Source organism: Dermacentor silvarum, chromosome 6 (assembly GCF_013339745.2).
Source record: "Dermacentor silvarum isolate Dsil-2018 chromosome 6, BIME_Dsil_1.4, whole genome shotgun sequence".
Classification (NCBI taxonomy): Eukaryota; Metazoa; Arthropoda; class Arachnida; order Ixodida; family Ixodidae; genus Dermacentor; species Dermacentor silvarum.
Window position 1 is genome coordinate 69,938,573 of NC_051159.1, and position 22,620 is coordinate 69,961,192.

The 22,620-nt window shown below is 46.7% G+C and overlaps 3 protein-coding genes across 5 annotated transcripts in view; 1 reads left to right on the plus strand and 2 right to left on the minus strand.

Annotated features, from left to right (window-relative positions):
* Window positions 1–3,177, minus strand: part of LOC119455563 (programmed cell death 6-interacting protein) — a 46,730-nt gene extending 43,553 nt beyond the window's left edge. The window contains exons 1-3 of the mRNA XM_037716964.2: window positions 2,868–3,177; window positions 2,481–2,535; window positions 1,770–1,833 (exon numbers count right to left, since the gene is read on the minus strand). Coding sequence (XP_037572892.1) covers window positions 1,770–1,833; window positions 2,481–2,535; window positions 2,868–3,073 — 325 coding nt within the window. The 5' untranslated portion in view covers window positions 3,074–3,177. The remainder of the gene's footprint in view (window positions 1–1,769; window positions 1,834–2,480; window positions 2,536–2,867) is intronic.
* A 135-nt stretch (window positions 3,178–3,312) lies between these two features.
* On the plus strand, window positions 3,313–4,526 carry LOC119455564 (exodeoxyribonuclease-like). Its single transcript, XM_037716965.2, has one exon. The coding sequence runs from the start codon at window positions 3,313–3,315 to the stop codon at window positions 4,450–4,452; it is 1,140 nt and encodes a 379-aa protein (XP_037572893.1). The 3' UTR covers window positions 4,453–4,526.
* A 103-nt stretch (window positions 4,527–4,629) lies between these two features.
* LOC119455562 (intermembrane lipid transfer protein Vps13-like) overlaps window positions 4,630–22,620 on the minus strand; it is a 217,944-nt gene continuing 199,953 nt past the window's right edge. For 2 of the 3 annotated variants that reach the window (XM_037716962.2, XM_037716961.2), the window contains 4 exons: window positions 19,747–19,916; window positions 18,885–18,999; window positions 7,055–7,149; window positions 4,630–5,729 (listed from right to left, as the gene is read on the minus strand). In XM_037716962.2, coding sequence (XP_037572890.1) covers window positions 5,483–5,729; window positions 7,055–7,149; window positions 18,885–18,999; window positions 19,747–19,916 — 627 coding nt within the window. In that variant the 3' untranslated portion in view covers window positions 4,630–5,482. Of the gene's footprint in view, window positions 5,730–7,054; window positions 7,150–15,714; window positions 15,854–18,884; window positions 19,000–19,746; window positions 19,917–22,620 lie in introns of all 3 variants that reach the window. The other variant, XR_007467503.1, reaches the window with a different exon arrangement.

Consider the following 22,620-nt stretch of genomic DNA (forward strand, 5'->3'; position numbering starts at 1 on the left):
CACATTTAATTCTTTTGCAGCGTGTTTGAGAGTAGCAGTGTTGCGGTACACAAGAGAGAAGCCCAGTCACTTCTTTTCTTTTTTGTATTTCACTGCCTTTTTTTTAAACACAGAAAAAAAGCCTCATAAAAAACAGCATGCCACATACAATTGTAATCTATGTTTTCGAATGTGCTCTAAAACTTATCTATGTCGGCATATTCATTGCAAGTATAATAATTAAAAGTGGATTATCACAAACGAATCAACAAACAAAAATACTAAATGTTTATTCAGCTTGCTGATAAAAAAAATGGGAGGACGCTAAAGCTTCGCCCTTTAAGAGTAGAACGCGATAGCGTTATCGGGACTCGTTCACATTGCATTGTTCGCACTCAGCAAGCAGGCTTCATTCACTGCAACACAGAATGTGGTAAAGCCAGCTTACAAAGACGAAGCTTACACCGATCCCCTTAAAGTCGGCTTCACTTTTAAACAGAAATGCATTGCTGGGAAGACGTTTCTCCAGGGGCAACATAAGTTGTCTTAAATTAAAATATGAAGGCCCTAAGACCTTTTGTACTTTTTTTTTATTGTTTGCTATTGCCTCGACGAGTGCGCATGTCTAATACGCTTTTTTGACCTGCCGAGGATGCCAGCGCCATCTGGATAAGATTTTCGCAAGTAGGCTACCCGAGTGAGCCGGTGTTTTTATGGTAGAAATGTTGGCAAAAGACGTTTGTGTCAGAGTTATGTTTTTTCGTACATTCAAATAACAGTTCGATGCCACCATGTCTGTAGGTTGTGCTTAAGTTGTACTTTACCATTTTTCTGACAGATTTCACTGTGAGAAATTCTATTTTAGCTCACCAAAAGCCTGCACCACAAGGAAGGGCCTGGTTCGGAATGATTTTCTCCTGCACTCACAGATTGCACCACGCGGAGGGCCTGCGCGGTCGGGGTGGTTGCGGATGATTTTTTCCGCCACGAACGATGCCGAATTTTCTGCGACACGGAGCCCTTCACGCTGTCGCGTTAAAAATATGCATATCATCATCAAGAGCCATTTACAGGGTATAGAAAGAAGAAAAGAAATGCATGTCAGAAAGAATGCAGTTAATAACAGAGCAGCCACTATCTTCTAGACAATTGGATACGAAGCGTCGGAAGCGAATACAACAAAGAACAAAATTTCTATTGTTAAAATTGTGTATAGTCATAGCAGCATTTTGGGAAAAGTGAGCAGACACAAATATTACAAAAAAATGGGGGAGGGGGGAGCAATATTCAGGAGAACAAAAAAGATCTGCTTGTTTCATCAGCATAGGAGGCCCCACTCTTATTTTGGGTGCGTAATAACTGAGACACCATATGCACGTGGTGACAAACATTGCCAAACAGAAACAACTGAACTACAATGATGCTTGAAAATTATAGTAAATGTGTACAAGTACAGCACTTATCAGGAAAGTGCTAGACACTGTAATATTGAAAGCTTTGCCATCTGCCAATATGTTCCTGGATGACAAGATATTGAATAGTCTAATGGATGAATTAGTGTTTATCGCTGTCATGCAGGCACTTTCGATCCCCATTTGGTTTGATTTGAAAAAAAAAAATGGAGAATTTTTTTAATGCTATCAAATCATGACACTTCAGCAAGTATAGAAGGATTGAAGTCAAGCATGCTTGAGATGTGCAAGTGCACTCAGTCCACTATGACTCAAGTGCACTCAGAAGTTCCCAAATAGCAGGGGTATTATGAACGTTGTTCCCCAAATGTTTCTTACTTAAGCTGGCTGTTCCACTAAAGAATCCACCCTTGTCAAATGCATCCTTCCATTTGAATGGTATCTGAAATGTTGCAGAAAAACACGGGTGAATTTCATCATTCTAAATATTTGATTTCCTATTCATCAACGTGATGAAGGGAGTTAGTGCACATTTACTACAGTCTCGGGATTTGTATTACAACTAATATCTATATTCACTATGTACTTTTAGTTATGCTTAAGCTGCGACATGCCCCTCACTTTTCACCATTTACATAACCACTTCTCGAAAACAAGTAAAACAGCTGGTAGTTCACACTCCAGTCCTTTCATTTGAGTGAAAGTATGAATGATAGCATTTGCCAACACTTAGCACTATTCGCGATTAAGTCTAGTTTTTTCCCCTCTTTGTTGACACGACACAAACTGTCAGATGTGAAATCGCATGCACTTATGACCGCATATCCTAAGGAAATGTGAAGGTACTTAGGAATATGTAAGATATACCTCGCGAATCCCCCCACTTTATTTACATTTTTATTATTTATTTATTTTTATTTTTTTGCTTAGCAGCATGCATGCATGCCTGACGAAGGGCGTCAACAAGCACCGTTTGCTGTTGTCGAATTCTTGACATCTACAGACTGCAGCGGCTACTTATTCATAAATGTGAATACAATACGCGCAAAACGTTTTAGCTGTATCTAAGAAAGACCATCCCACTTTTACCTGTATGTCGTTGGGTGGAATCTTGGATTCGAGCGACGTGAGCTGATCGTAATACCTGCGTAAACAATCTGATGTCAACTTGCTGCGACGCTACAACAGCTCCTCAATGCTCGTTGAAAAATCACTAGTGACCTTAATTTTACCAAGTATTGATGACTTTTTGGACGGCATTTTTTACGAATCGTGCTGTAGGACACGGAGGAATGACCTAGTCAAGATCGATGGAATCATCTGATTCGGATATCACAACACAGGGTACCACCTACCTAACATGCCAACAGCGTTTGTTCACTCAAATGACATCACTTTAAACATTCAGTAGGAAATCTCCCGTAGTAATAACGCGCAAACGTCCATAAAATGTGCGTCAATCAGAAAAAGCCGTACCTGAACATAATATCCAACGAACTTTCGTGCTTGTCGAGGGTTCTCCATGTTGCGTTCATGCGAAGCTTGTTCAGTTCCGTCAGAGCTTCATTGTAGTTGGACGGTTCGTCGGCTGTGGAGTAGTACGCAGATATTACATGGGCCAATGGTTTAATTAAATCAACCTCGGAGGTCTTTTTCAGTGGAACAGCCAAGTAAGCCGTCATCTTGGCCCAGCCCCTCTCACTTGTTATCCTCTGGTTATTCTACCGTAGCACTCCCGTTCGAACAATCCGCAGGCCTGGCTACATGTGACTCATACTCATACCACTCATACCGATAACGACGATTTAAATTGCGGCTAAACGCTGACAGCTGAAACTTGGCTGAAATATTCGCCCCAGAGGCGACAAAGTAATCTGAGCAACCGTGTGCGAAAGCGCGCTTTAAAACTGCAATACTGTGTATGTCAGGTGATAATTTTGTCACCCTATGCACCAGTTTAGGGGGTTACGGCTTCCGTTTTCCCGAGCACGTGACTGAAATGGCAACTCTGACAGGCTCTTTTTCGCGCCCGTTTGCGGCTTTCGCTTCGCTGTTTTGTTGCTCGGAGCAGGTTCAGAGATCGAGACATTTGTACCGCTGCTCAAGTGAATTCTTCGCAATGGGAAAATCAGATGCGAAAAGGACGTCAAAAAGGAAGCGCGGTGGAGACGGAGAAACGGCGGACACGGAACAACACAGTGCGGCTGCGAATAACGCGCAAGAAACGTCAAAGAAACCGAAGTCGGAAGCCGGCGAGCAAGATGGAAGCGGAGACGTAAATAAGAAGCCGTGGAACTTAAAACTGTGCTCTTGGAACGTCAATGGAGTGCGCGCCTGGCTTGGGAAAGACGGTCTTGAATACCTAAAGAGGGAGCAACCCGACGTCTTCGCCATCCAAGAAACCAAGTGCTCCGATTCGAAGTTGCCTCCGGAAATCAAGAGCGTCGACGGCTATCATTCGTACTTTTTAGCTGGAGACCAAGAGGGTTACTCCGGAGTTGGGCTTATGTCGAAAATAAAACCGCTTGACGTCAAGTACGGAATCGGTGTGGAGAAGCACGACAAGGAAGGAAGAGTGATAACAGCGGAGTTTGAAAAATTCTACCTCGTCGCCGTCTACGTTCCAAACGCCGGAAAGAAGTTAGTGCGGCTGGATTACCGCATGGACTGGGACAAAGACTTTCGCGCCTATTTAAAGGAACTAGAGACCAAAAAGCCAGTTGTTCTTTGCGGCGACATGAACGTCGCGCATCAAGAGATCGATCTCGCCAACCCCAAAACGAACAAAAAGAATGCTGGCTTTACTCAAGAGGAACGCGACAGCTTTTCAACCCTGCTGGATAGCGGTTTCGTGGACTCGTTCAGGCACCTCTACCCGGACAAGAAAGGAGCGTACACCTTTTGGACTTACATGATGAACGCCAGAGCCAAAAATGTTGGCTGGAGGCTGGACTACTTCATCCTGTCCAATGCTTTAGAAAGCAACATAAGCGACAGCTTAATTCACAGCGAGGTGATGGGGAGTGATCATTGCCCTGTTGTTCTATTGCTGAACGTTTGAGGCCAGCTTCAAGTCAAACCAAGTTCCTGCAAACATTGTTCTCTGTTCTGTTCTCATTTTTCAATTCTGCAGCCTAGAATAAACCAACAAAAAAAACTGCAAAACTCTTTCCGGAAGACATCTGTGCCACCTTTAAAAGTGAACAATTCAATTGACAACACAGCAGTGACACACACAAAACGTCAAATGGAATTTTTATTCAAAGGAAAATTCAACAAGGCTTTCTTTGAAATGGAAGTCAACAACTAGGACTAGCCAGGAAAATGGCACTGTCTTATAACAAGATTAGGAACTTGGGTTCATCTAACAGTGTCTTTACATTTGCAAACCACAGCTCCAACATCTCATTAGCTCCATGCAGGTTTCTCCTAGGTTATAAAATTAACAATAAGTAATAAAAACAAAGCTGGCAGCAGTTCACAAATATATGAAGCTCTGCACATTGTTACCTACCACAGTGCATAGGCTGCTTTGGTTTGGTCCTGACATAGGTGTGCACAGGGCAAGCAAACAGTTTTATAGAAACGTGCAATTAAACAACTAGTTTCGAATTAACTGATGTAGTCTGGGCAACAATTTATTTACATAGCATAGGATATTTATTTGCACACAGATATTAAGTATAACTATATGTACACACAAAATAATAATAGTGATACAATTGAGGTAAAGCTGATCAAGCAAGGACACTCGGGTAGTATGGTGCATAGCATAGTACGCCAAAAAAGTACGCATTTTGCAAAGTGCATATAAAACGTTAGCAGGATGCTGGCTGGCGTAGAGAAAGACAGCGTTAATAGTTGCCGAAATGGCAAGGAGATCACACACTGATTGAAAATCACATTAAACTGCTTAAATGCAGTCTGCTAGGCAGATTCGTAATATGTTAAATAATATAAAGCAGCCATATGCACGGAGTGCAAAACGAAGCATCATGTCTACGGGAGAGCCATTATGGCTTTGGTCAATTCCATGACTTGGGAGGGCTTGGCCACTTGATTACAGAAGTTGAGGGTGCAGTGATGAGATGTTACAGGGGCTTCTTCATGGCTTCCTCGATCCTCTGTGCTATGAATTTGGCCACATCCATGTTTTTGATGTGGATTATCTTTCCAGTCTCCTTGGAGCCAAAAAGAGCCTTCTTCTTTGGCTCCTTGAGCAGTATCTTGATGCCCTGGCTTGTGACGGTCGGTGGCTCCTTCACTTCCTCCCAGGAGTAGGTCCACTCTGCATTCCACTGGCCAAACACGTCACCTTTCAGCACGAACATCACCCGCCTGCACACACACACACGAAAAAAAAAAAAAGCAAGGTGTGCAGTTAGACGCATGTGACAAAAATGCACATCATAAACAAGCATTATTTTTGCACATCTGTGACTTCTGCCTATCAACGAGGTAGAGAGAGAGATCCCTTCCTCTGTTTGCATCATTAAATATAAAAACACAATAATCTGCATCTGCAAGTAGAGAGAAAATTTATGTGCAGAAATGCAGGGAGGTTGGCTTGAGTTGGCTTTCTCTGGCCTACTACCCTTTCACTGGGAATGGGGAAGGAAGCTAACAGTGAAGAAAAGTGAGTGCATATATATACGCAAGTCCAATGTATTGTGGCATCTCTAAAGCTGTTCCAGTTACTCTTTTAACAAAACGTCATTTTATGCATTGAGGCACAAAAGTAACTGGAACGTCAATGCATTTCTCCGCAGAGTTCGAGAATGAATATATCAAAACTACTGTCACCCTGAGAGTTCGTTCCAAGTGGATCTGCCTTGTAAACTCCACGGCTAGAATTTGTAAATTGCAATACAAGTAATTAGTTTTAAACTTCCTTAGTTAATTTTCTTAATTAGTCAATTACGCATTTAAATTTTTTTTGCAAGTAGCGTCCACCTCTTCTAATAGACTAGCTCATGAACTAGAATTATGCTATCTGTCACAGGCAACCTTTAAAAAATTTTTGAAAGTGTTCGCTGAAACACCCGGTATGCTGGCTCTCTCTGGTTGTCTACAATGCCCTGACTTGGTAGCACTCAATATATCCTTCTGAGACCCGAACACAACTGTGGGACATAATCACGCTTCAAGGTGGTTTTTATTGTCTACTGTCATGTTATTAACTTAAAAACAATTTTTAAAATTTGAGTACTACGATTAGATGGGCCAAAAGCTGCATTTCCATGTACGTGAAAAAAAAACCCAACCATATCTCCATCATCTCATCATGTTTGCTGTGGTAAAAACTGCCTTTCATTGCTTAAACGCCACTATGAAGATGGAACTACATGTAGCGTATTGCCTTGTTGCTGCCACGTCCGGTATTTTCGCGCAATCTCAGTGACTTCGACCTCGAGGTTGCTTTCAGTCATCTGGGATGACAGGAATGTGAGTAAACCACTTCTTTACAGTTACATGTATACCCAGAGTGAATGTTCTGCTTACTTACTTCCGAGTGAATTTCGAAAAAAAAAAAAACATTGAAGGCAATGTGCAATGTATTGTACAAGGGGTCTTGGGAGGATATAGAGAAAGAACAATAAAAATAATAAGTGGCACTGTGAGATGCTATCAAATCAGTGAAATGCTTGGGAACATCCACACACCTATTTGTGACAAGCAAGATGTTCCGTCCTTCTTCGCAGATGGAAATGTGGGCAACATACACGTCCGTCTCTGCATACTTTCCCTTGTCAACGTCCTGAAAGCACCAGAAAGAAGTATTTTGTGATGCATGAAAAATACAATGCAAACATTTTTCTTTGCAGCATTGCCAGCTTTAAGAGACACTCCTGGAAAAAAATTTTCTTGATATTTGGACTAGAGATCTGAAAATCCACCCACTTACTTATAAACCCTTTCAAGCAGATTTCAAATATGTAATTAGTTTTTGCCTAGCTATTATAGTTGTTGCGTTATGTTCACACAATCGCAAAATAGGGCGATTTTGTGGGCACTTTATTGTGTAATAAATTTTTGCAAAACGCTTTGTGCTGTAGCTTATTTAGCTCTTTGTAGACCGCAAAGTGCCGATATCTATCCGAACAGCGTGTACAATTACAAGAACTATGAAAAAAAAGTTAAGACACTTCAACAAATTTTTTTCCACAATCCCATGAAAATAACCTTCTACATTCAAAACTCAATATAACGAACCTCGATATAACGAAATTTTCGATGTAAGGAAGTATTTTTATTTCCACATCTTAGTTCTATTGAATTAACGAAACCTCGATATAACGAAATTCTCGATATAACGATGTTTTTTGCTGCAAGTCCAACTTCGTTATATCGAGGTTTGACTGTACACTAATAATTGTCTTATACTAACTCAATTTGGCACACATACTCTTAAAGATATGTACAGTGCTGTTATCTACTTGAAATTGTAATATCTCCCAGCAGTAGTTGTGAAAGTAGAATGTTATATTTCATAGAATTAAGGAAAAAAATGTGCTGAAATGTTATAGTTTTTTTGCATAGTTCCAGTAATTGTACACGCTGTGTGGCTAGATATCGGCACTTTGCGATCTACTGTAGCTAAACATCGTGCTGTAGCTTGTTTAGCTGCAGCACGATGCTTTTTTGTGTAAATTTAGTACATAAAAACATGCCCGGAAAGATTACTATATTGTTACGGAAGGATAAAAGAGGACAAAAGAAGAAGATCGCGAGACACTGGCCGCTGCGTGTTGTTGCTGGTCAGCCATCTTGACCACATTAACTCTACTTGTTTACATATTGTAAATACATTCTGTCTATACTCCCAACATTCCCGTAACATATTGGTGGGAGATGCTGGGTACCACGACTGGAAACGGAGCTCCGTAGAGGACGTCGCTTCACCATCCCCACCATGACTGACGGTGAGCACGCAGGATCAATGTCGTTGCCGCCTCCAACGTCACCATTGCCAGCTCCGTCGCTGTCGTTGAAACAACTGTCTCTGCTTCTTCTACACGAGAGCTATGCAGACAGTGTACATATTTATACTGATGGTTCCACAAACCTCCAATGTTCGTCCGGTGCTGTGGTTGTCCCAGCAAGAGCTACTATCATCAGCTTCAGGACTGACCAGCCAACGACATTGACATCTGCGGAACTAGCTGCTCTTCGCGCTGCACTTTGTTTCGTCAATCGGGAACCACCTCGACAATGGTCAATATTCAGTGACTCTAAGGCAGCCCTACAATCTGTGCTATCAGCTCTGCGTCGCGGGCCATACGAACAGCTCGTATTCGATATTAGGCACCTACTCCATACATCACATGAGAAAGGACACCACGTCGCATTTCAGTGGCTTCCAAGTCACTGCGGTGTCATAGGGAACAAAGACACCGATAATGCCGCTCGGGCAGCTCTTGACGACACACAGGAAGAGGCCATACCACTCTCACGGTCCGACGCTGCCAGCAGACTTCGAGTGCTTGCCCAGGAGATCACGCTCTCTCTATGGTGCACACCCAGCGGCCAGACCAACCGGAGCAATCGTCACTACCACCTGCCCTCTTTGATGCATCTCTGTATGCCATCTGGACTCCGCCGAAGAGAGGCCACTATGCTTTATCGCCTATGGCTAGGGGTGGCATTCACTAAATCTTATTCATTTCTGATTGGAATGGCCGACAATGCTCTTTGCGATGCCTGTCTTTGCGAGGAGACACTGGAACACATTCTATGCGACTGTCCTGAATATAATGTTCAGAGACAGTCCCTCGCGTCCGTTATAGCGCACCTTGACAACAGACCAATGTCAGCTGAAGTGATTTTCACATGTCGTCGACAGAAGACATCGCAGCTGAAGGCGACGAAGGGAATACTTCGGTTTTTAAAAGCAACGGGCTTGGACAAGCGGCTGTGACAGTGATGTCAGGTACCACGCAAGAGTGACGGACTGTGACTGACGATGTGTGTGCTGTGTGCTCTCTCTCTCTGCTCCCCATCTTTCATTCCCCCTCATCCCGCTCCCATGTGTAGGGTAGCAAACCGGTTGTGATGAACTGGTTAACCTCCCTGCCTTTCCTTCTCCACTTCTTCCTTCCTTCCGTCGCTGTCCCCATCGGTTGTGGTTGTGCAAACCAAGGATCCCGGAACTTTCTGCGGGACTGATGGCACCGACGTTGAAAAGTGGTTGGCTATGTACAAATGCGTGAGTGGACTCAATAGATGGGACCCTACGCTTAGGCTAGGTAACCTGTTGTTGTACCTAAGAGGCACGGCAAAGGTGTGGTACGAAAACCACGAAGAGGAGCTAACCAGCTGGAACCTATGCAAAGAGAAGTTGAAAGAGTTGTTTGGCAAACCAGCCAGCTATAAAATTGCCGCAAAGCAGGAACTGGCCTCCCGTGCCCAATCCCCCATAGAGTCCTATGTCTCGTACATCCAGGACATGCTGGCGCTTTGCCGTAAAGCCGATCGTGACATGACAGAAGCTGAGAAGGTCGGGCACGTGCTGAAGGGAATTGCCGACGATGCCTTTAATCTGCTCATGTGCAAAAGCTGCTCTACAGTTGATGCTATTATCAAAGAGTGCCGACAACTCAAGCAGGCCAAAAGCCAATGCTTCCTGGAACCATTCGCCAGACTTCCCAATACTGCCGCCACGTCGTCGTGTGAAGATCAGCTCGCACAGCAACATGCGTCGCCATCAGAGGAAGTGGTGCGAATCGTTCGACGTGAACTGGAAGCAATGGCGCTTGCAGCTTTCTGTTCGCGTAGCCTTGATGCTACCCCTCTTTCAGTTCCCCTCGTACAAGCCATCGTTCGCCAGGAACTTGAAAACGTTGGTCTACATTTTGTCTGTGCTGTCGCCAACCCCAGAGTCAACGAACGCCCTTCTACTATTTTCACTCCACCCCGACGCTTCTCTCGGCGTTTTTGCAACCCGACTGAGTGGAGAACTGCAGACGGCCAGCCGATATGTTTCACCAGTCGCCACATTGGGCATGCCGCCCGATACTGTCGCAACTCGTGGCCCTCAACACCTCACACGCCGAACAACCTGAGCCATTTTGATGGAAATGCCCGCCGTGTGATGCATACCGCAGAGTCAAACAGCGCCAACAACTCTGCCAGGAACACGTGGTACAGTCGCTCACCATCGCCGCGCGGACACCAGTCTCGTTCACCGTAAACATGTCGCCCATCTTCCTGTTTGCCGCAGCCACGTTGCCTTTCGTCCCCTGTGGCTTTTGGCGGCACCCTTTCGGAAAACTAAGAAATGCAGCCCTCGGAGGTGGTGCTGCATTGACTACTACTGCAGCAAATCCTCTGTCTGTGCCCACAAAGACAAGTGTAATTGATGTTCAAGTAGACGGTGTACCTGTCCAAGCACTCGTTGACACTGGAGCTCACGTATCGGTGATGAGTGCTAGCCTACGTAGATGTTTAAAGAAGGTCCTCACCCCAGCAGCTGCACAAGTGCTTTGTGTGGTCGACGGCGGCGTGCTGGTTGTTCTTGGAATGTGTACGGCGCGTTTAAGTATAGCCGGCCACCCTACTTCTGTTTTCTTTGCTGTGATTGACAACTGCCCTCACGACGTTATCCTTGGGTTGGATTTTTTATCCAATCATTCTGTTCTCATCGACTGTGCAACCGGCGTCTTTCAGTTGGAACTGCCTCAACTCGCCGATATTCCGAGCACCGCCCCACCGCGCCTGTGCTTGCTTCAAGATATGCGTCTGTCATCCGAGGCAGTCACTTAAGTCGCTTTGACCGCACAGCCACAGGTTCCCGACGGTGAATATGTGCTTCGCCCAATTGTCGACGTGCTTTTGAAACGGAACGTTGCTGTTCCGCATACGCTGGTCACGGTTACCAATAACGACGTCGTTCTTCCGCTTCTGAATTTCAGCTTGTGCCCTCAAGTTTCCGGCCCGGCATTTTCTTGGCCAGCGTTTTTAGTACTTCCGAATTTGACATTGAGAGTCTGAATGCTGAGAGTGGTTTATTAGCTCCAATTGCACCTCACAGCTTTGGTTCCTTCATGGATTACTTCGCGAAAATGATTGCACCTGACCTCACCTCTGATCAGACCCAGGCCATATGTCTGCTGCTCGAATCGTACAGTGACATCTTTGATTTCGGTGACAGGCCTTTAGGCCAAACTTCTGTTGTTCACCAATGTATAAACACTGGAGACACGAATCCTATTCGTCGGTGCCCCTATCGTGTATCGCATGCTGAACGTAGAGTCATCCAACCAGAAGTGGACAAAGTGCTCCGCAAAGGGGTCATCGAGCCATCAGCCAGTCCCATCAGCTTCGCCTGTTCTTGTGAAGAAAAAAGATGGTACCTGGCGTTTTTGTGTTCACTATCGCCACTTAGACAAGATTACCCGAAAAGACGTATACCCACTACCAGCGCATCAATGACGCCTTGGACTGCTTGCACGGAGCTAAATACTTCTCGTCCACTGATCTTCAATCCGGCTACTGGCAGATTTCTGTTGATGAAATGGACCGCGAGAAGACTGCCTTCATAACACCTGATGGTTTATATCATTTCAAAGTAATGCCCTTTGGCCTATGCAATGCTCCTGCGACATATGAACGAATGATGGGCTCTCTTCTGCGAGGCTACAAATGGACCACCTGTATTTGTTTTCTTGATGACGTTATTGTTTTTTTCTCCCACGTTCAGCAGCCACCTTACGCGACTCGCTCCAATTCTTGCAGTCTTCCGAAAAGCCGGCCTTCAGCTGAACTCAATGAAATGTCAATTCGGGTGCCGTCAGATTACCGTGTTGGGACATCTCGTTAACGCAACCGGTGTACAACCAGATCCGGATAAAGTTCGCGCCGTTCACAGTTTCCCTGTGCCTCGTTTTGCTTCTGACGTGCGCTGCTTCGTCGGCCTGTGTTCTTACTTTCGACGTTTCGTCAAAAACTTCACCGACGTTGCTCGCCCTTTGACAGATCTTCTAAAGAAGAACACGCCTTTCTCATGCGGCCCGGAGCAGGCTCACACGTTCGCCGCTCTCATCGGGTTTCTGACCACCCCTCCCATACTTGCGCACTTTGATCCATCTGCACCGACCGAAGTCCACACTGACACAAGCAGCCACGGCATCGCCACTGTCCTCGCCCAGCAGCAGAATGGTACCGAGTGCATGATAGCTTACGCCAGCTGCCTGTCACCTTCTGAGAGAAATTGCTCTATCACGGAGCGGGAGTACTTGGCTTTAGTTTGGGCTGTCGCCAAGTTCCGGCCATATTTGTACGGTCGCACGTTTTCGGTCGTTACAGACCACCATGCCCTCTGCTGACTGTCTTCCCTCTGGAACCCGACAGGACGGCTTGGTCGCTGGGCTTTGCGGCTCCAGGAATTCTCATTTCTTGTCATCTACAAGTCTGGACGTCTGCACAAGGACGCTGACTGCCTCTCTTGTCAACCCATGGTTCCTCCTGATCTTGTTGCGCTTGATCCAGAGACCTGCGTGATGGCTTTCACTGACATGACCGACATGCACGCTGAACAACAACGCGACGAATCCTTGCAGCCCATCATCGCCGGAGTACAGTATAGACCACTTATAACGTAACTGCTTATAGTGCAGGACCGGATATAGTGCAGTCTTTTCAGACTCCCGTTAATTTTTCCCATAGCACTCCATGTATACACGTATCACTTATAGTGCAGTTGCGGGAAACGAAATACCGGTTACAGTGCAGCTGCCTGGGAGTACGGAAGCCAGCGGAGACGGCGAACGCTTCCCTCAAACGGGTGCCCCAAGGAGTGCTCGAGCACCTGGGTTATTGCTCGGTCGAGCACCTGGGTTAATACCACCTGGGTTATTGCCAGCGCCATAATCCAGGTGGCAATTGAAACTGTAAACTTTATTTCATCTCTTCTGCTACGGGACAGCAGGTCATTCCGTTTTTGCACTATTGCAGTCACAACTGTCCCTTCTTCTCACGAGGAAAATGAGAGAAGGTTTCAAGTTTTCTCCAGAGTCCAGTGTGTCTCTAAGCGGCAGCATTTGCTAACTCAGCGTCAAGCTGCTTTCGAGTAAAAAATACAAAATTGAGAAAGAGAGAGAGCGGGATAGAAATAACATGCTTATTTTATGAATCAAGCTTAGGAAAGGCATCACTATTCTAAAATGCATTGAGCTCGGGCCGCCTCTTGGGCACTCGATCATGACCAGCCGAAGCTGATCCTAGAGGCTGGAGCTGGCAGTATTTGGTCCGGCACTTATAGAAAAATGCCTCGAGGAAAGCGAGGCATGAACTAAAGTTAGCTCACAATGTGGCTCAGTAAATACTGATAGCGTCTTGAATCAATCGGAAATGAAATCTTTCGGCTCGTTGTAACAATAAGTGGTGTCCAAGTCCACGTCTGAGTGGCAGCTCTCACTAGAATTCTTTACGCAGATCTTGAGGCCACTGTTGCGCTGGTTGCATGCGGTGGAAGTAATTTTGGAGCCGGAAATACGCGGTAAACCATCTGCACCATCCTATAAGACACCTGCAGAACATCATCAAACTTTTGGCTATGTTTTCGGCTACTTTTGGGTCACAAAAAATTTGAGTCTGGCTATCTTTGGGCTACATTTTTAGATCATTTGATTATTTTTTGTTGGGGCCATCTGGCAACCCTAGTGTTTGCCGGCGTGGGCAGTTTCGTTGGCCGGCCTTGGACAGCGCCACTGCTTCCCTCTGCGCCGTAGCCGCAGCGTGCAAGGTCAACACGTGACTACAAAGTAGAAGAAGCATAAAGGAGAAAGAAGGGTTCACTGCCATTTTCTACGCGTGGCTACGGTAGCCTGGCTGAGACATCGGCACGTACACGCATGTTCCGGCGCAACGCAGAATAGGCGACCTTGCCATTTGAGAGAGGGTGAAATTTCCGCCGCGTTTTTTTTTTCTTTCGTTTTTTGTTTTGTTCGCGCACGGCATTGAGGGGTCTCTCCTAAGCTTTTACTCTATGGCAGTGCCGGAGCAATGCCGGTCGGAGGCGCTGCCGCGTGATTTGGTTCGAATTAACGAGATTCGACTGTAAATTGAATGCAAACAAACGCATTCCTCGACTGTCGCATACGCGTGGCGGCTCAGGGTACCTGTTTTGCATATGTGCAGGCCTTGAAAATTGTTGCTTTGGTTATAGTGCGGTACCGTTTATAGTGCGGATATTCGCGACTTCGGCGACTTACGTTATAAGCGGTCTACACTGTACAATCTGGTAGCACCGACGGCACGTGCAGCGTGTTCGTGCTACGCGACGGCATCCTCTACCGCCGCAATATCAACCCTGAGGGCCCCGAGTTTCTCCTTGTCCTTCCTCGTCATCTGTGATCCGTTGTTCTTGTACAACTTCACGATGCACCTACGGCGGTACACCTTGGAGTTTTGCGTACATACGACTGCGTACGATGCCGGTTCTTCTGGCTGGGTCCCTACCGCTCTGTGCATCGTTATGTCGCAACTTGCGAATTGTGTCAGCGCCAGAAGAAACCTCCCCTGCCACCTGTTGGACGACTCCATCCAATTGAAGTTCCCTCTGAACCTTTCTATTGCGTAGGCCTTGACCTGCTTGGCCCTTTTCCGATTCAACTAGAGGGAATGAGTCGATCGCCGTCGCTACTGATTACGCGAGACGCTACGCTATAACAAAGGCATTGACGACGAGTTGCAAAGCTGATGTCACAGATTTTCTCCTCCACGATGTCATCCTCTACCACAGTGCACCTCGACAGTTACTTACAGACCGCGGCCGCTCTTCTTGTCTCGCGTTGTCGATGACCTCCTCCGCTCTTGTACCACAGAGCATAAGCTGTCCACCTCCTACCACCCACAAACGAACGGTCTTACGGAACGTCTTAACCGAACACTCACAGAGATGCTGTTGAAGTACGTCTCCAATGATCACTGCGACTGGGACGCCACGCTGGCCTACGTGACATTCGCGTATAACTCGTCCCGATATGACACCGCAGGATATTCACCCTTTTATCTTTTGAATGGTCACGACCCCACATTACCATTTGACACCATCCTACTTTCTGTGCCACGTGTTGCAACTGAGTACGCTCGTGAAGTCATCGATCGTGCTCACATGGTGTGTCAATTCGCCCGATCTCGTCTATTGGCATCGCAGGATATACATAAAGAGCGCTACGATCGGCACCATCGCGATGTTAAGTTCGCCGCTGGTGCTTGGGTGCTCCTTTGGTCACCATGCCATCATGTCGGCCTCTCCCAGAAGCTTCGCTCTCGCTACACAGGGCCTTATGAAGTCCTACGTCAAGTTAAAGACGTCAATTACGAGATCTCGCCGTTACAGTTTGATCCGTCCTCCCGTCCAATGCCTGTTGACATCGTGCACGTTTCGCGGCTGAAGCCGTACTTTGCTCGCAGTTCTTCGCCTGACATGCGCCGATACGGCGCTTCAGCACCCGGGGGTCCTGTTACGGAAGGATAAAAGAAGAAGATTGCGAGACGCTGGCCATTACGTGTTGTTGCTGGACAGCCATCTTGACCACATTAACTCTGCTTGTATTGTATATTGTAAATACATTCTGTCCATACTCCTAACATCCTCGCAACAATATTTTGCCATTGTGCATCACATAACTCAAAACATATAACAGCTACACAAAAACGAGTGACATATTTGAAATCTACATAAAAAAATGTCGCAGTTTCGCCCGAAAGGCGAAGCATCAGTTGCGATAGCAAATTAGTAGAGAGCTATTCGGAGTAGGGATAGTAGTTTTATCGGCTGCATAAACTTGGACACATTCACTTACTAACTGAATTAACAAGCGTGGTGTCAGCACGCACAAGCACACATGAATAGATCACACTCGATGACCGCAGACAACCACTGGCAAAACGATGGCAGCAAGCGCAGCCGTCGCTGCGAGCGAAGGTTCGTGCGCTCTATCGCTTCAACGGAAACTGAGCGGCCGAATGCACAGCGCATACAAAGGTCGGAGCCGTGTGGAGATCGCTTGCAAGATACGACGCGCGCGACAACACTGGCAGCCCGTACCGGCGCAAACATATAATAAAGAACCAAGCACAAAGCGCAAAGTACATGAACGCATTTGTTGGAAGAGTAGAAGCCGCCCACCCCCCTCCCTCCCGCGCTGCCTTCCCGCTTTGCTCCTTTCGCGTGGGAGATTGCGTCGCCAGTTCCCTCTTGCGCCCGGTTGCAAGATACGCATTTGGTGCCGCAGCAAAGCATCGCCCCCCTCCCTCCCTTATCACCACGGCGTTTCGCACCATGGAAGTCGCGTGAGCTTTCCGCCGTGAGTTCGCTCTCCGTGATAGCGCGCGTCCCACGCGCGCTTTCACTCTCACATACGGCGCGCGGCGACGATTTTATCGCCCTTGGACTTTATACGGAACCTCACGGCGACGGCGACGCCAGAAATCTGCTTGAAGTGTCCATATAATTGCTATCGCAATAAAACTTTTTAATTGGCTGAATTATGAAACCTCGAGTACAAGTAATAAAAAAAATGTTGTTTCAAGGAGTGTCTCCCCTTAGAACATTCCCCGACGATTACGATACTCCCTAATGCAAAATTTGAGCAAAGCTGCATACGCATTTTCATTTCGCGATATATTGGCTGGCAATCTGTCTCGTGCGACACGTTGCAAATGGAACAAAGTATGGCATGACTGCCTCGATAATCTGGAGATTGTGATAGCCAGCGTGTGGGTGACGTGCGGGCGCGATTCACAGCTGCCGCCGCCACGAAATCTACCAGACGACACGTGCTACTCTGGCGCCATCTCGTAGCCATCGTCGCCGCACTACACTGTCCTTCACATGCTTTCACCATACCCTACTCCACTTTTCGCCTCATGGTTCCGCTGCACCCTCCTACCTGCTTTCTTCCTTGTGACTTTTATCCCCCACTGTGATCCGCGTTGGCTTTCATTTCTCACTGTGCTCGTTCGCTCGGTTACACCGCCGCTGCTCACCACAAAAACGGCCGCCTAAGAGCTGCGCTCTAAAAAAATTAGTGTGGTTTAGTTTTGGTTAATCCTGGTTGATAGCGAAAGCTTCACTGCCCTGGCTAGGCCCATTGTCGAGCTGTGGCCGAGGTGCGGTTTCGCAATGATATACAGACATGTTTGCAACGAATACAGTGTTTATTCATCATTTTTTTTATGCCTATGAAGAGACTGCGGTGATCAGTAAAGTAGTGAGACTTGGTTGCAACTTGCAGCCGGGCCCAACTCTGCTCGGGCAACGGCGGCAATGTCTCCTTTCAGGGCTCCTTAAAGGCCTAAATATAGTCCGACAAAGGGCTAAAGCGCACACACGTTATGTCATGTTGGCGAGAACAACAGCGGCTATAGTTCGACCAATGGTTCGACGTACTGGCGCCGCCAACGTAACCGGACGCACGACCAATGCGCTCCGACGCACCACGCGTCTGATGACGCTCGCCCGCGTGCCGATAACGTCGGACTATAAACGCGCCTCTTGTGGTTTGACCTCTAGCTCTCAAAGTGAGAACTGTTGAGTCGCCGACGGCTGCCCGAGGTAGCGTAATGAAGCTTTCGCTTCAAAAGTAACAATGCATTCGAATGAGAATGTCAAGTAATTTATTGAATGCCACATGAGCGGGCAGGCTTTCGCCTTCACCATTTTTGGTGTATGCTAAAGTGACTGTCAATTTTTTGTTTCGCTCTCTTAATATTTAGTTTGAGAATATTTAACATAAAAGGCATGCACTGCCGGTGTTTTGTTTCATAATATTTGTTTGTGGGCTGTCATACTCAACCATCCGAGGAATAAGTTTGTAAATAATGCAAGACAAAGTGTGAGCAACGATAACGTCGGACTATAAACGCGCCTTAATGCTCTCTTGTGGTTTGACCTCTAGCTCTCAAGGTGAAAACTGTTGAGTCGCCGATGGCAGCCCGAGGTAGCGTAATGAAGCTTTCGCTTCAATGTGCACCTCGTGTTACACTTGGAATCCCGCTCCACACAGCCTCTTCTGCCCACATTGAGATCCTTTTTCGAGCCCCTTGCACAATGCACATGCAATGTACGGTATGTATGTGAAGAAGGAACCTAGAAAAATGATGTGCACATGCTCTAATTGTGGAAATGAAAACACCCATGGCTGAGAATTGGCATGGCACATAGTCCCATCATTTTTCTACACCATTCTTTAATTTGTCGCCCGACAGAGATGATCACATCTCACTGGACGCTCTGAGCTTTCACAGAGGGATCTCCGATTGTGCACTACCATTCTGATAATTCATCTGGCATTGTTTTGCATCAAGATGATGGAGGAACAAGCTCTCATGAAAAAGACACATTTTGTGGTTCAAATGGTAGCAAACTCAGCCACCGGGCAAGTAAGCTTTGCAGATAAGTCAACATATAGACAGCAAAGGCTGCAAGTGCAAGTAGTGTGAGCAAAAACAGCACAGGAGAGTGTTGCAAAAGGTAGGCATAATCACCTGTAGGAGCCTATTGCCTTGCGCTTCCATAAGGTTGTAGGGCCTGATAATTCCGTCTGGTTTAATGAACCGCGCCGGACGAACAGGCCGGACTTCATCCACAAAATCTGTAGCCCTAAGCAGGGACAAAGCAAGAGCAAAATTACATTTATCGGAAGTCTTCACTGAAACTTTTTGCTGAAACACAATTACATTGCCTGAACATCTATTGCATGATCTTAATGCAATGAAACTTCCAAGTAATTACTCTGTTCTTTTTTTGTCAATTACGATTATGCCATAAACAGACTAAAGCTGAACCTCGATATGATGAATTGTGAGACTTGGTGAAGTAAACCTAAGACCTTTCTTTCCAACATCAGCATGTACTATACGAGGGTGATTTAGAAAGTAATACCTCCAAGCCCACTACTTTTCCAATAGCACTGCAAACATTTTGGACTCTATCATTAATGCACTGATGTTTAAGCTATAGAATGTCACTTGCCGCACCTTCCTATCTCTTCTCTTTACGAGAAGAGATAGGAGCGTGATAGTGCATATGCTTATAAGGAATCTCAAATAAGACAAGGCTATTTTCGTTTCAGATGTAATGTAGTTATGGCAAAGGTGGACTGTACACTGAAAGGACATCGCAGAGGAAGTAACGGCTATGTCAGCGGTGATGCTTTATTTAAACATAATAGCAGAAAGAGACAGATCATTGTTAATATAGTAAGCAGGAGTGCCTCTTCCCTTCAAAGCTTCCAGCACTAGATACTGCTGAGCCACTGTCATCAGAGCAGTCTGTTATCATGACACACTTACGATGTATACTAGCAGCTGCAATTGAAAAAGATTCAGTTCAGTCAAGGACACCCACCTCTTGACAGCATCGAAGGAGCCACTGGCAAAGTCCACAACTCCACCAGTGGGTCTGGCCACTGCGCCAATCAGGCCCTTGCCGACCCCTTTGAAGAAGCCGCTGACGCCTTCCTCCCTAGCACCAGCCATTGGCTTGGTAAATATGCCAGTCATGCCTTCATAGACGCCCTGCACAGTGGAGATTTCAAAAGTGCCACAGTCAAGTACAGGCGTATCGTAGAAGTTCTGCTGAAAGCAGCAATCTTTTAGTTTAATCCTGACAACATGGAAGATAAAAAAAGCGACAACAAAGGCATTTACTAGAACTCATATACTACTTACAAACTGAAAGGTGCACATCTGTGTGTACAGCGAGGACCATTATGAAAGAGAATACCTCTTATCAAGGTGAAATCCTTATATGTATCATCGCTCAGTTGACCTTCAAAGTCCTTGAGTGAAAGTGAAAATGTGTCAGCGCCATGAAAGGTACAATAAAATTGGCTGAGGTGTAACCCTTGTAAACCTAGTTATCACGAGCGGTCTGTTTGGCTTTGTTTTGCAAAGAATATGCACACAAGTGTTTCATTAATGCACGCTTCCGCACTTGGTAAGCCTCTCTATAACGTGGTAATCTGGCCTCCCTTTGTTCTGGTGTTTCAGCTGCCAACTTTGCCTTTGCTTGACATTTCACAGCCTGCCGTCTAGCTATATCTGCTGGATGATTGGATTCAGCCTGTCGCTTGCACTTCAGCGCAAGCACAGACCAGCTGGTGACGCGCGCCATCCAAGGCGAGACTGAGCGACCAAGTGCTGGCGAAGCAGCTGAAGGTGAAGGTACCACGGCCGCCATCTTGCGTGTAGTTCAGATTCTTCCACTAGACGACGCCACTTGGTCAGGTTTGGAAAAAGGGGGGGAAATCTGCCCTTCGCCATCGCAGCATGCACTGGTCTGTCCCTGTTGCAACGTGGCAACATGTGATCTGCAGTAGTTGAGGAAAATGACCCCTCCCGCCTTCTTTTCAGGAGAAGTTGTGCCTGGCATCATTGTTGTTTTGTGCCTGCGCGTGGTGGCCTTCTCACCACTGATACTTTCAACAATGGCTCGGTCGAACCTTTCTCTATGTAAAATGGTCAGTGCTGCTGATGATGGCTATAGCTGTGGCAAGAGGTTCGTCACTGCCGCTTTTGACGTGGCTGTCTTGTGAGTGCGGGCTGCTGCTTCGAAAACCGTCTTGGTCGATGGCCTGCTGGCTGCAGTGCTCACTGCAGAACCTTGAGTCAACTAGCTTTGTTTCTTTTGCTTCCTAGTGTCTGCTTTTCTTTTTTTTAGCATTCTGCAATGTACGGGCCCGCTAAACGAAGGTTCTAGGCTTGAAATGGTAAATATAGCATTGTGCCTCTAAACGGACGGACGGACGGATGGACGGAACAGACAGACGGACGAACGGAACAGACAGACGGACGGACAGACGGAACAGACGGACGGACGGACGGTACAGGGCGGACGGACGGACGGAACAGACGGACGGACGAACGGAACAGACGGACGGACGGACGGAACAGACGGACGGACGGATGGACGGACGGACGGACGGACGGACGGACGGACAGACAGACAGACACAGACAGACACAGACAGACACAGACAGACACAGACAGACAGACAGACAGACAGACAGACACACAGATAAAGTAAAGGGAAGGTAATTGCTACGGACCACAGTAGCCATCTAGCGCAGTCTGCTGACACCTGAACAACGGTAGGGTTGCCAGAGTGGCCATCCTAACAGCAGTCAGCAGTGAAGTAGGGGGGGCGCTAAAAGAGTAGGGTAAAGGTTAGTAGAGAGTGTAGAGTAAAAACGAAATATTTACAATAGAGCGACTATGTAAAAAGAAAAAAAGACAGTTTGAGGAGTGACTTCCTCGGGAAAGTTTTGTCACCGGCCCTGCACACCGGCCGGGTGGAAGAGGCCCGACTGTTCGAAGAAGTCGCAGTGCTTTTGTAAGCTATCTCGGACTACGTGCATGTGCATAAAAATTAGAGTTGTGTGCACTGTTGACAGCAGTTTTGTTTCGACCGCGTGACCTGCTGCCTATTTCCTTACATTCAGAAGCCCCCCAGCAGGGTCGTTTCCATTACTTCTATTGAAAGGACAATTGAAAAAGAACCCGGCGTCGGCGAGCTCTCTCTGTACTGCGTGCATAAATGAAAAGTTCTCGACGACGTCTGAAGAAGCTGGCGTGAAAAAACTCAAGCTGGCGTCCTCAGCCTCTCCTTCTTCTTCAGCGCCCGTATCTTGCAGAGCATGCATCCCAGTCATAACTTCTTTCTCAGCACTGGCTCGTGACACCTAGCAGCTATGTAAGGACTGTCTGGCAGAGACAACCACCGCAAGGCGAAGAGATGGCGCCACGCCACCAGACAGAGCGACATCATCATCACCGATATGGAGCCAAGAGATGGCGCCACTGGACAGAGCGACATCGTCATCACCGATATGGAGTAGTGGTAAGGCCGAGGGGAGACAATAAAGGGTTGTACTTGTTCGAGATGTGGTGTGCACGCTTCCTTCTTGACAGCCCCTTTTGCGCGCCTTGCAGAGCGCCAAAAAGGGTGCTTTTTTATATACATTTGCGACAGAAAGGCTTTGCGTGTAGCCAACTAAAGCACTAGCCTCATGCATCTCAAAACCAGATGTCGTTTATGTAAGGGCGGCGCTTTTTTTTTCCTCGCTGTTTGCAAACTGCATGAGCATGAATGGAGGTTAGGGTGGCGAACAAATGTTCTTAGGCCATCGGCCATGTTTTGGTGCAAGAGTGCCGCCTCCTGCAAATCGCCGAAGCTAAGCAGTGTTGACCTGAGCTAGTACATGAGAGGGAGACCACTTCA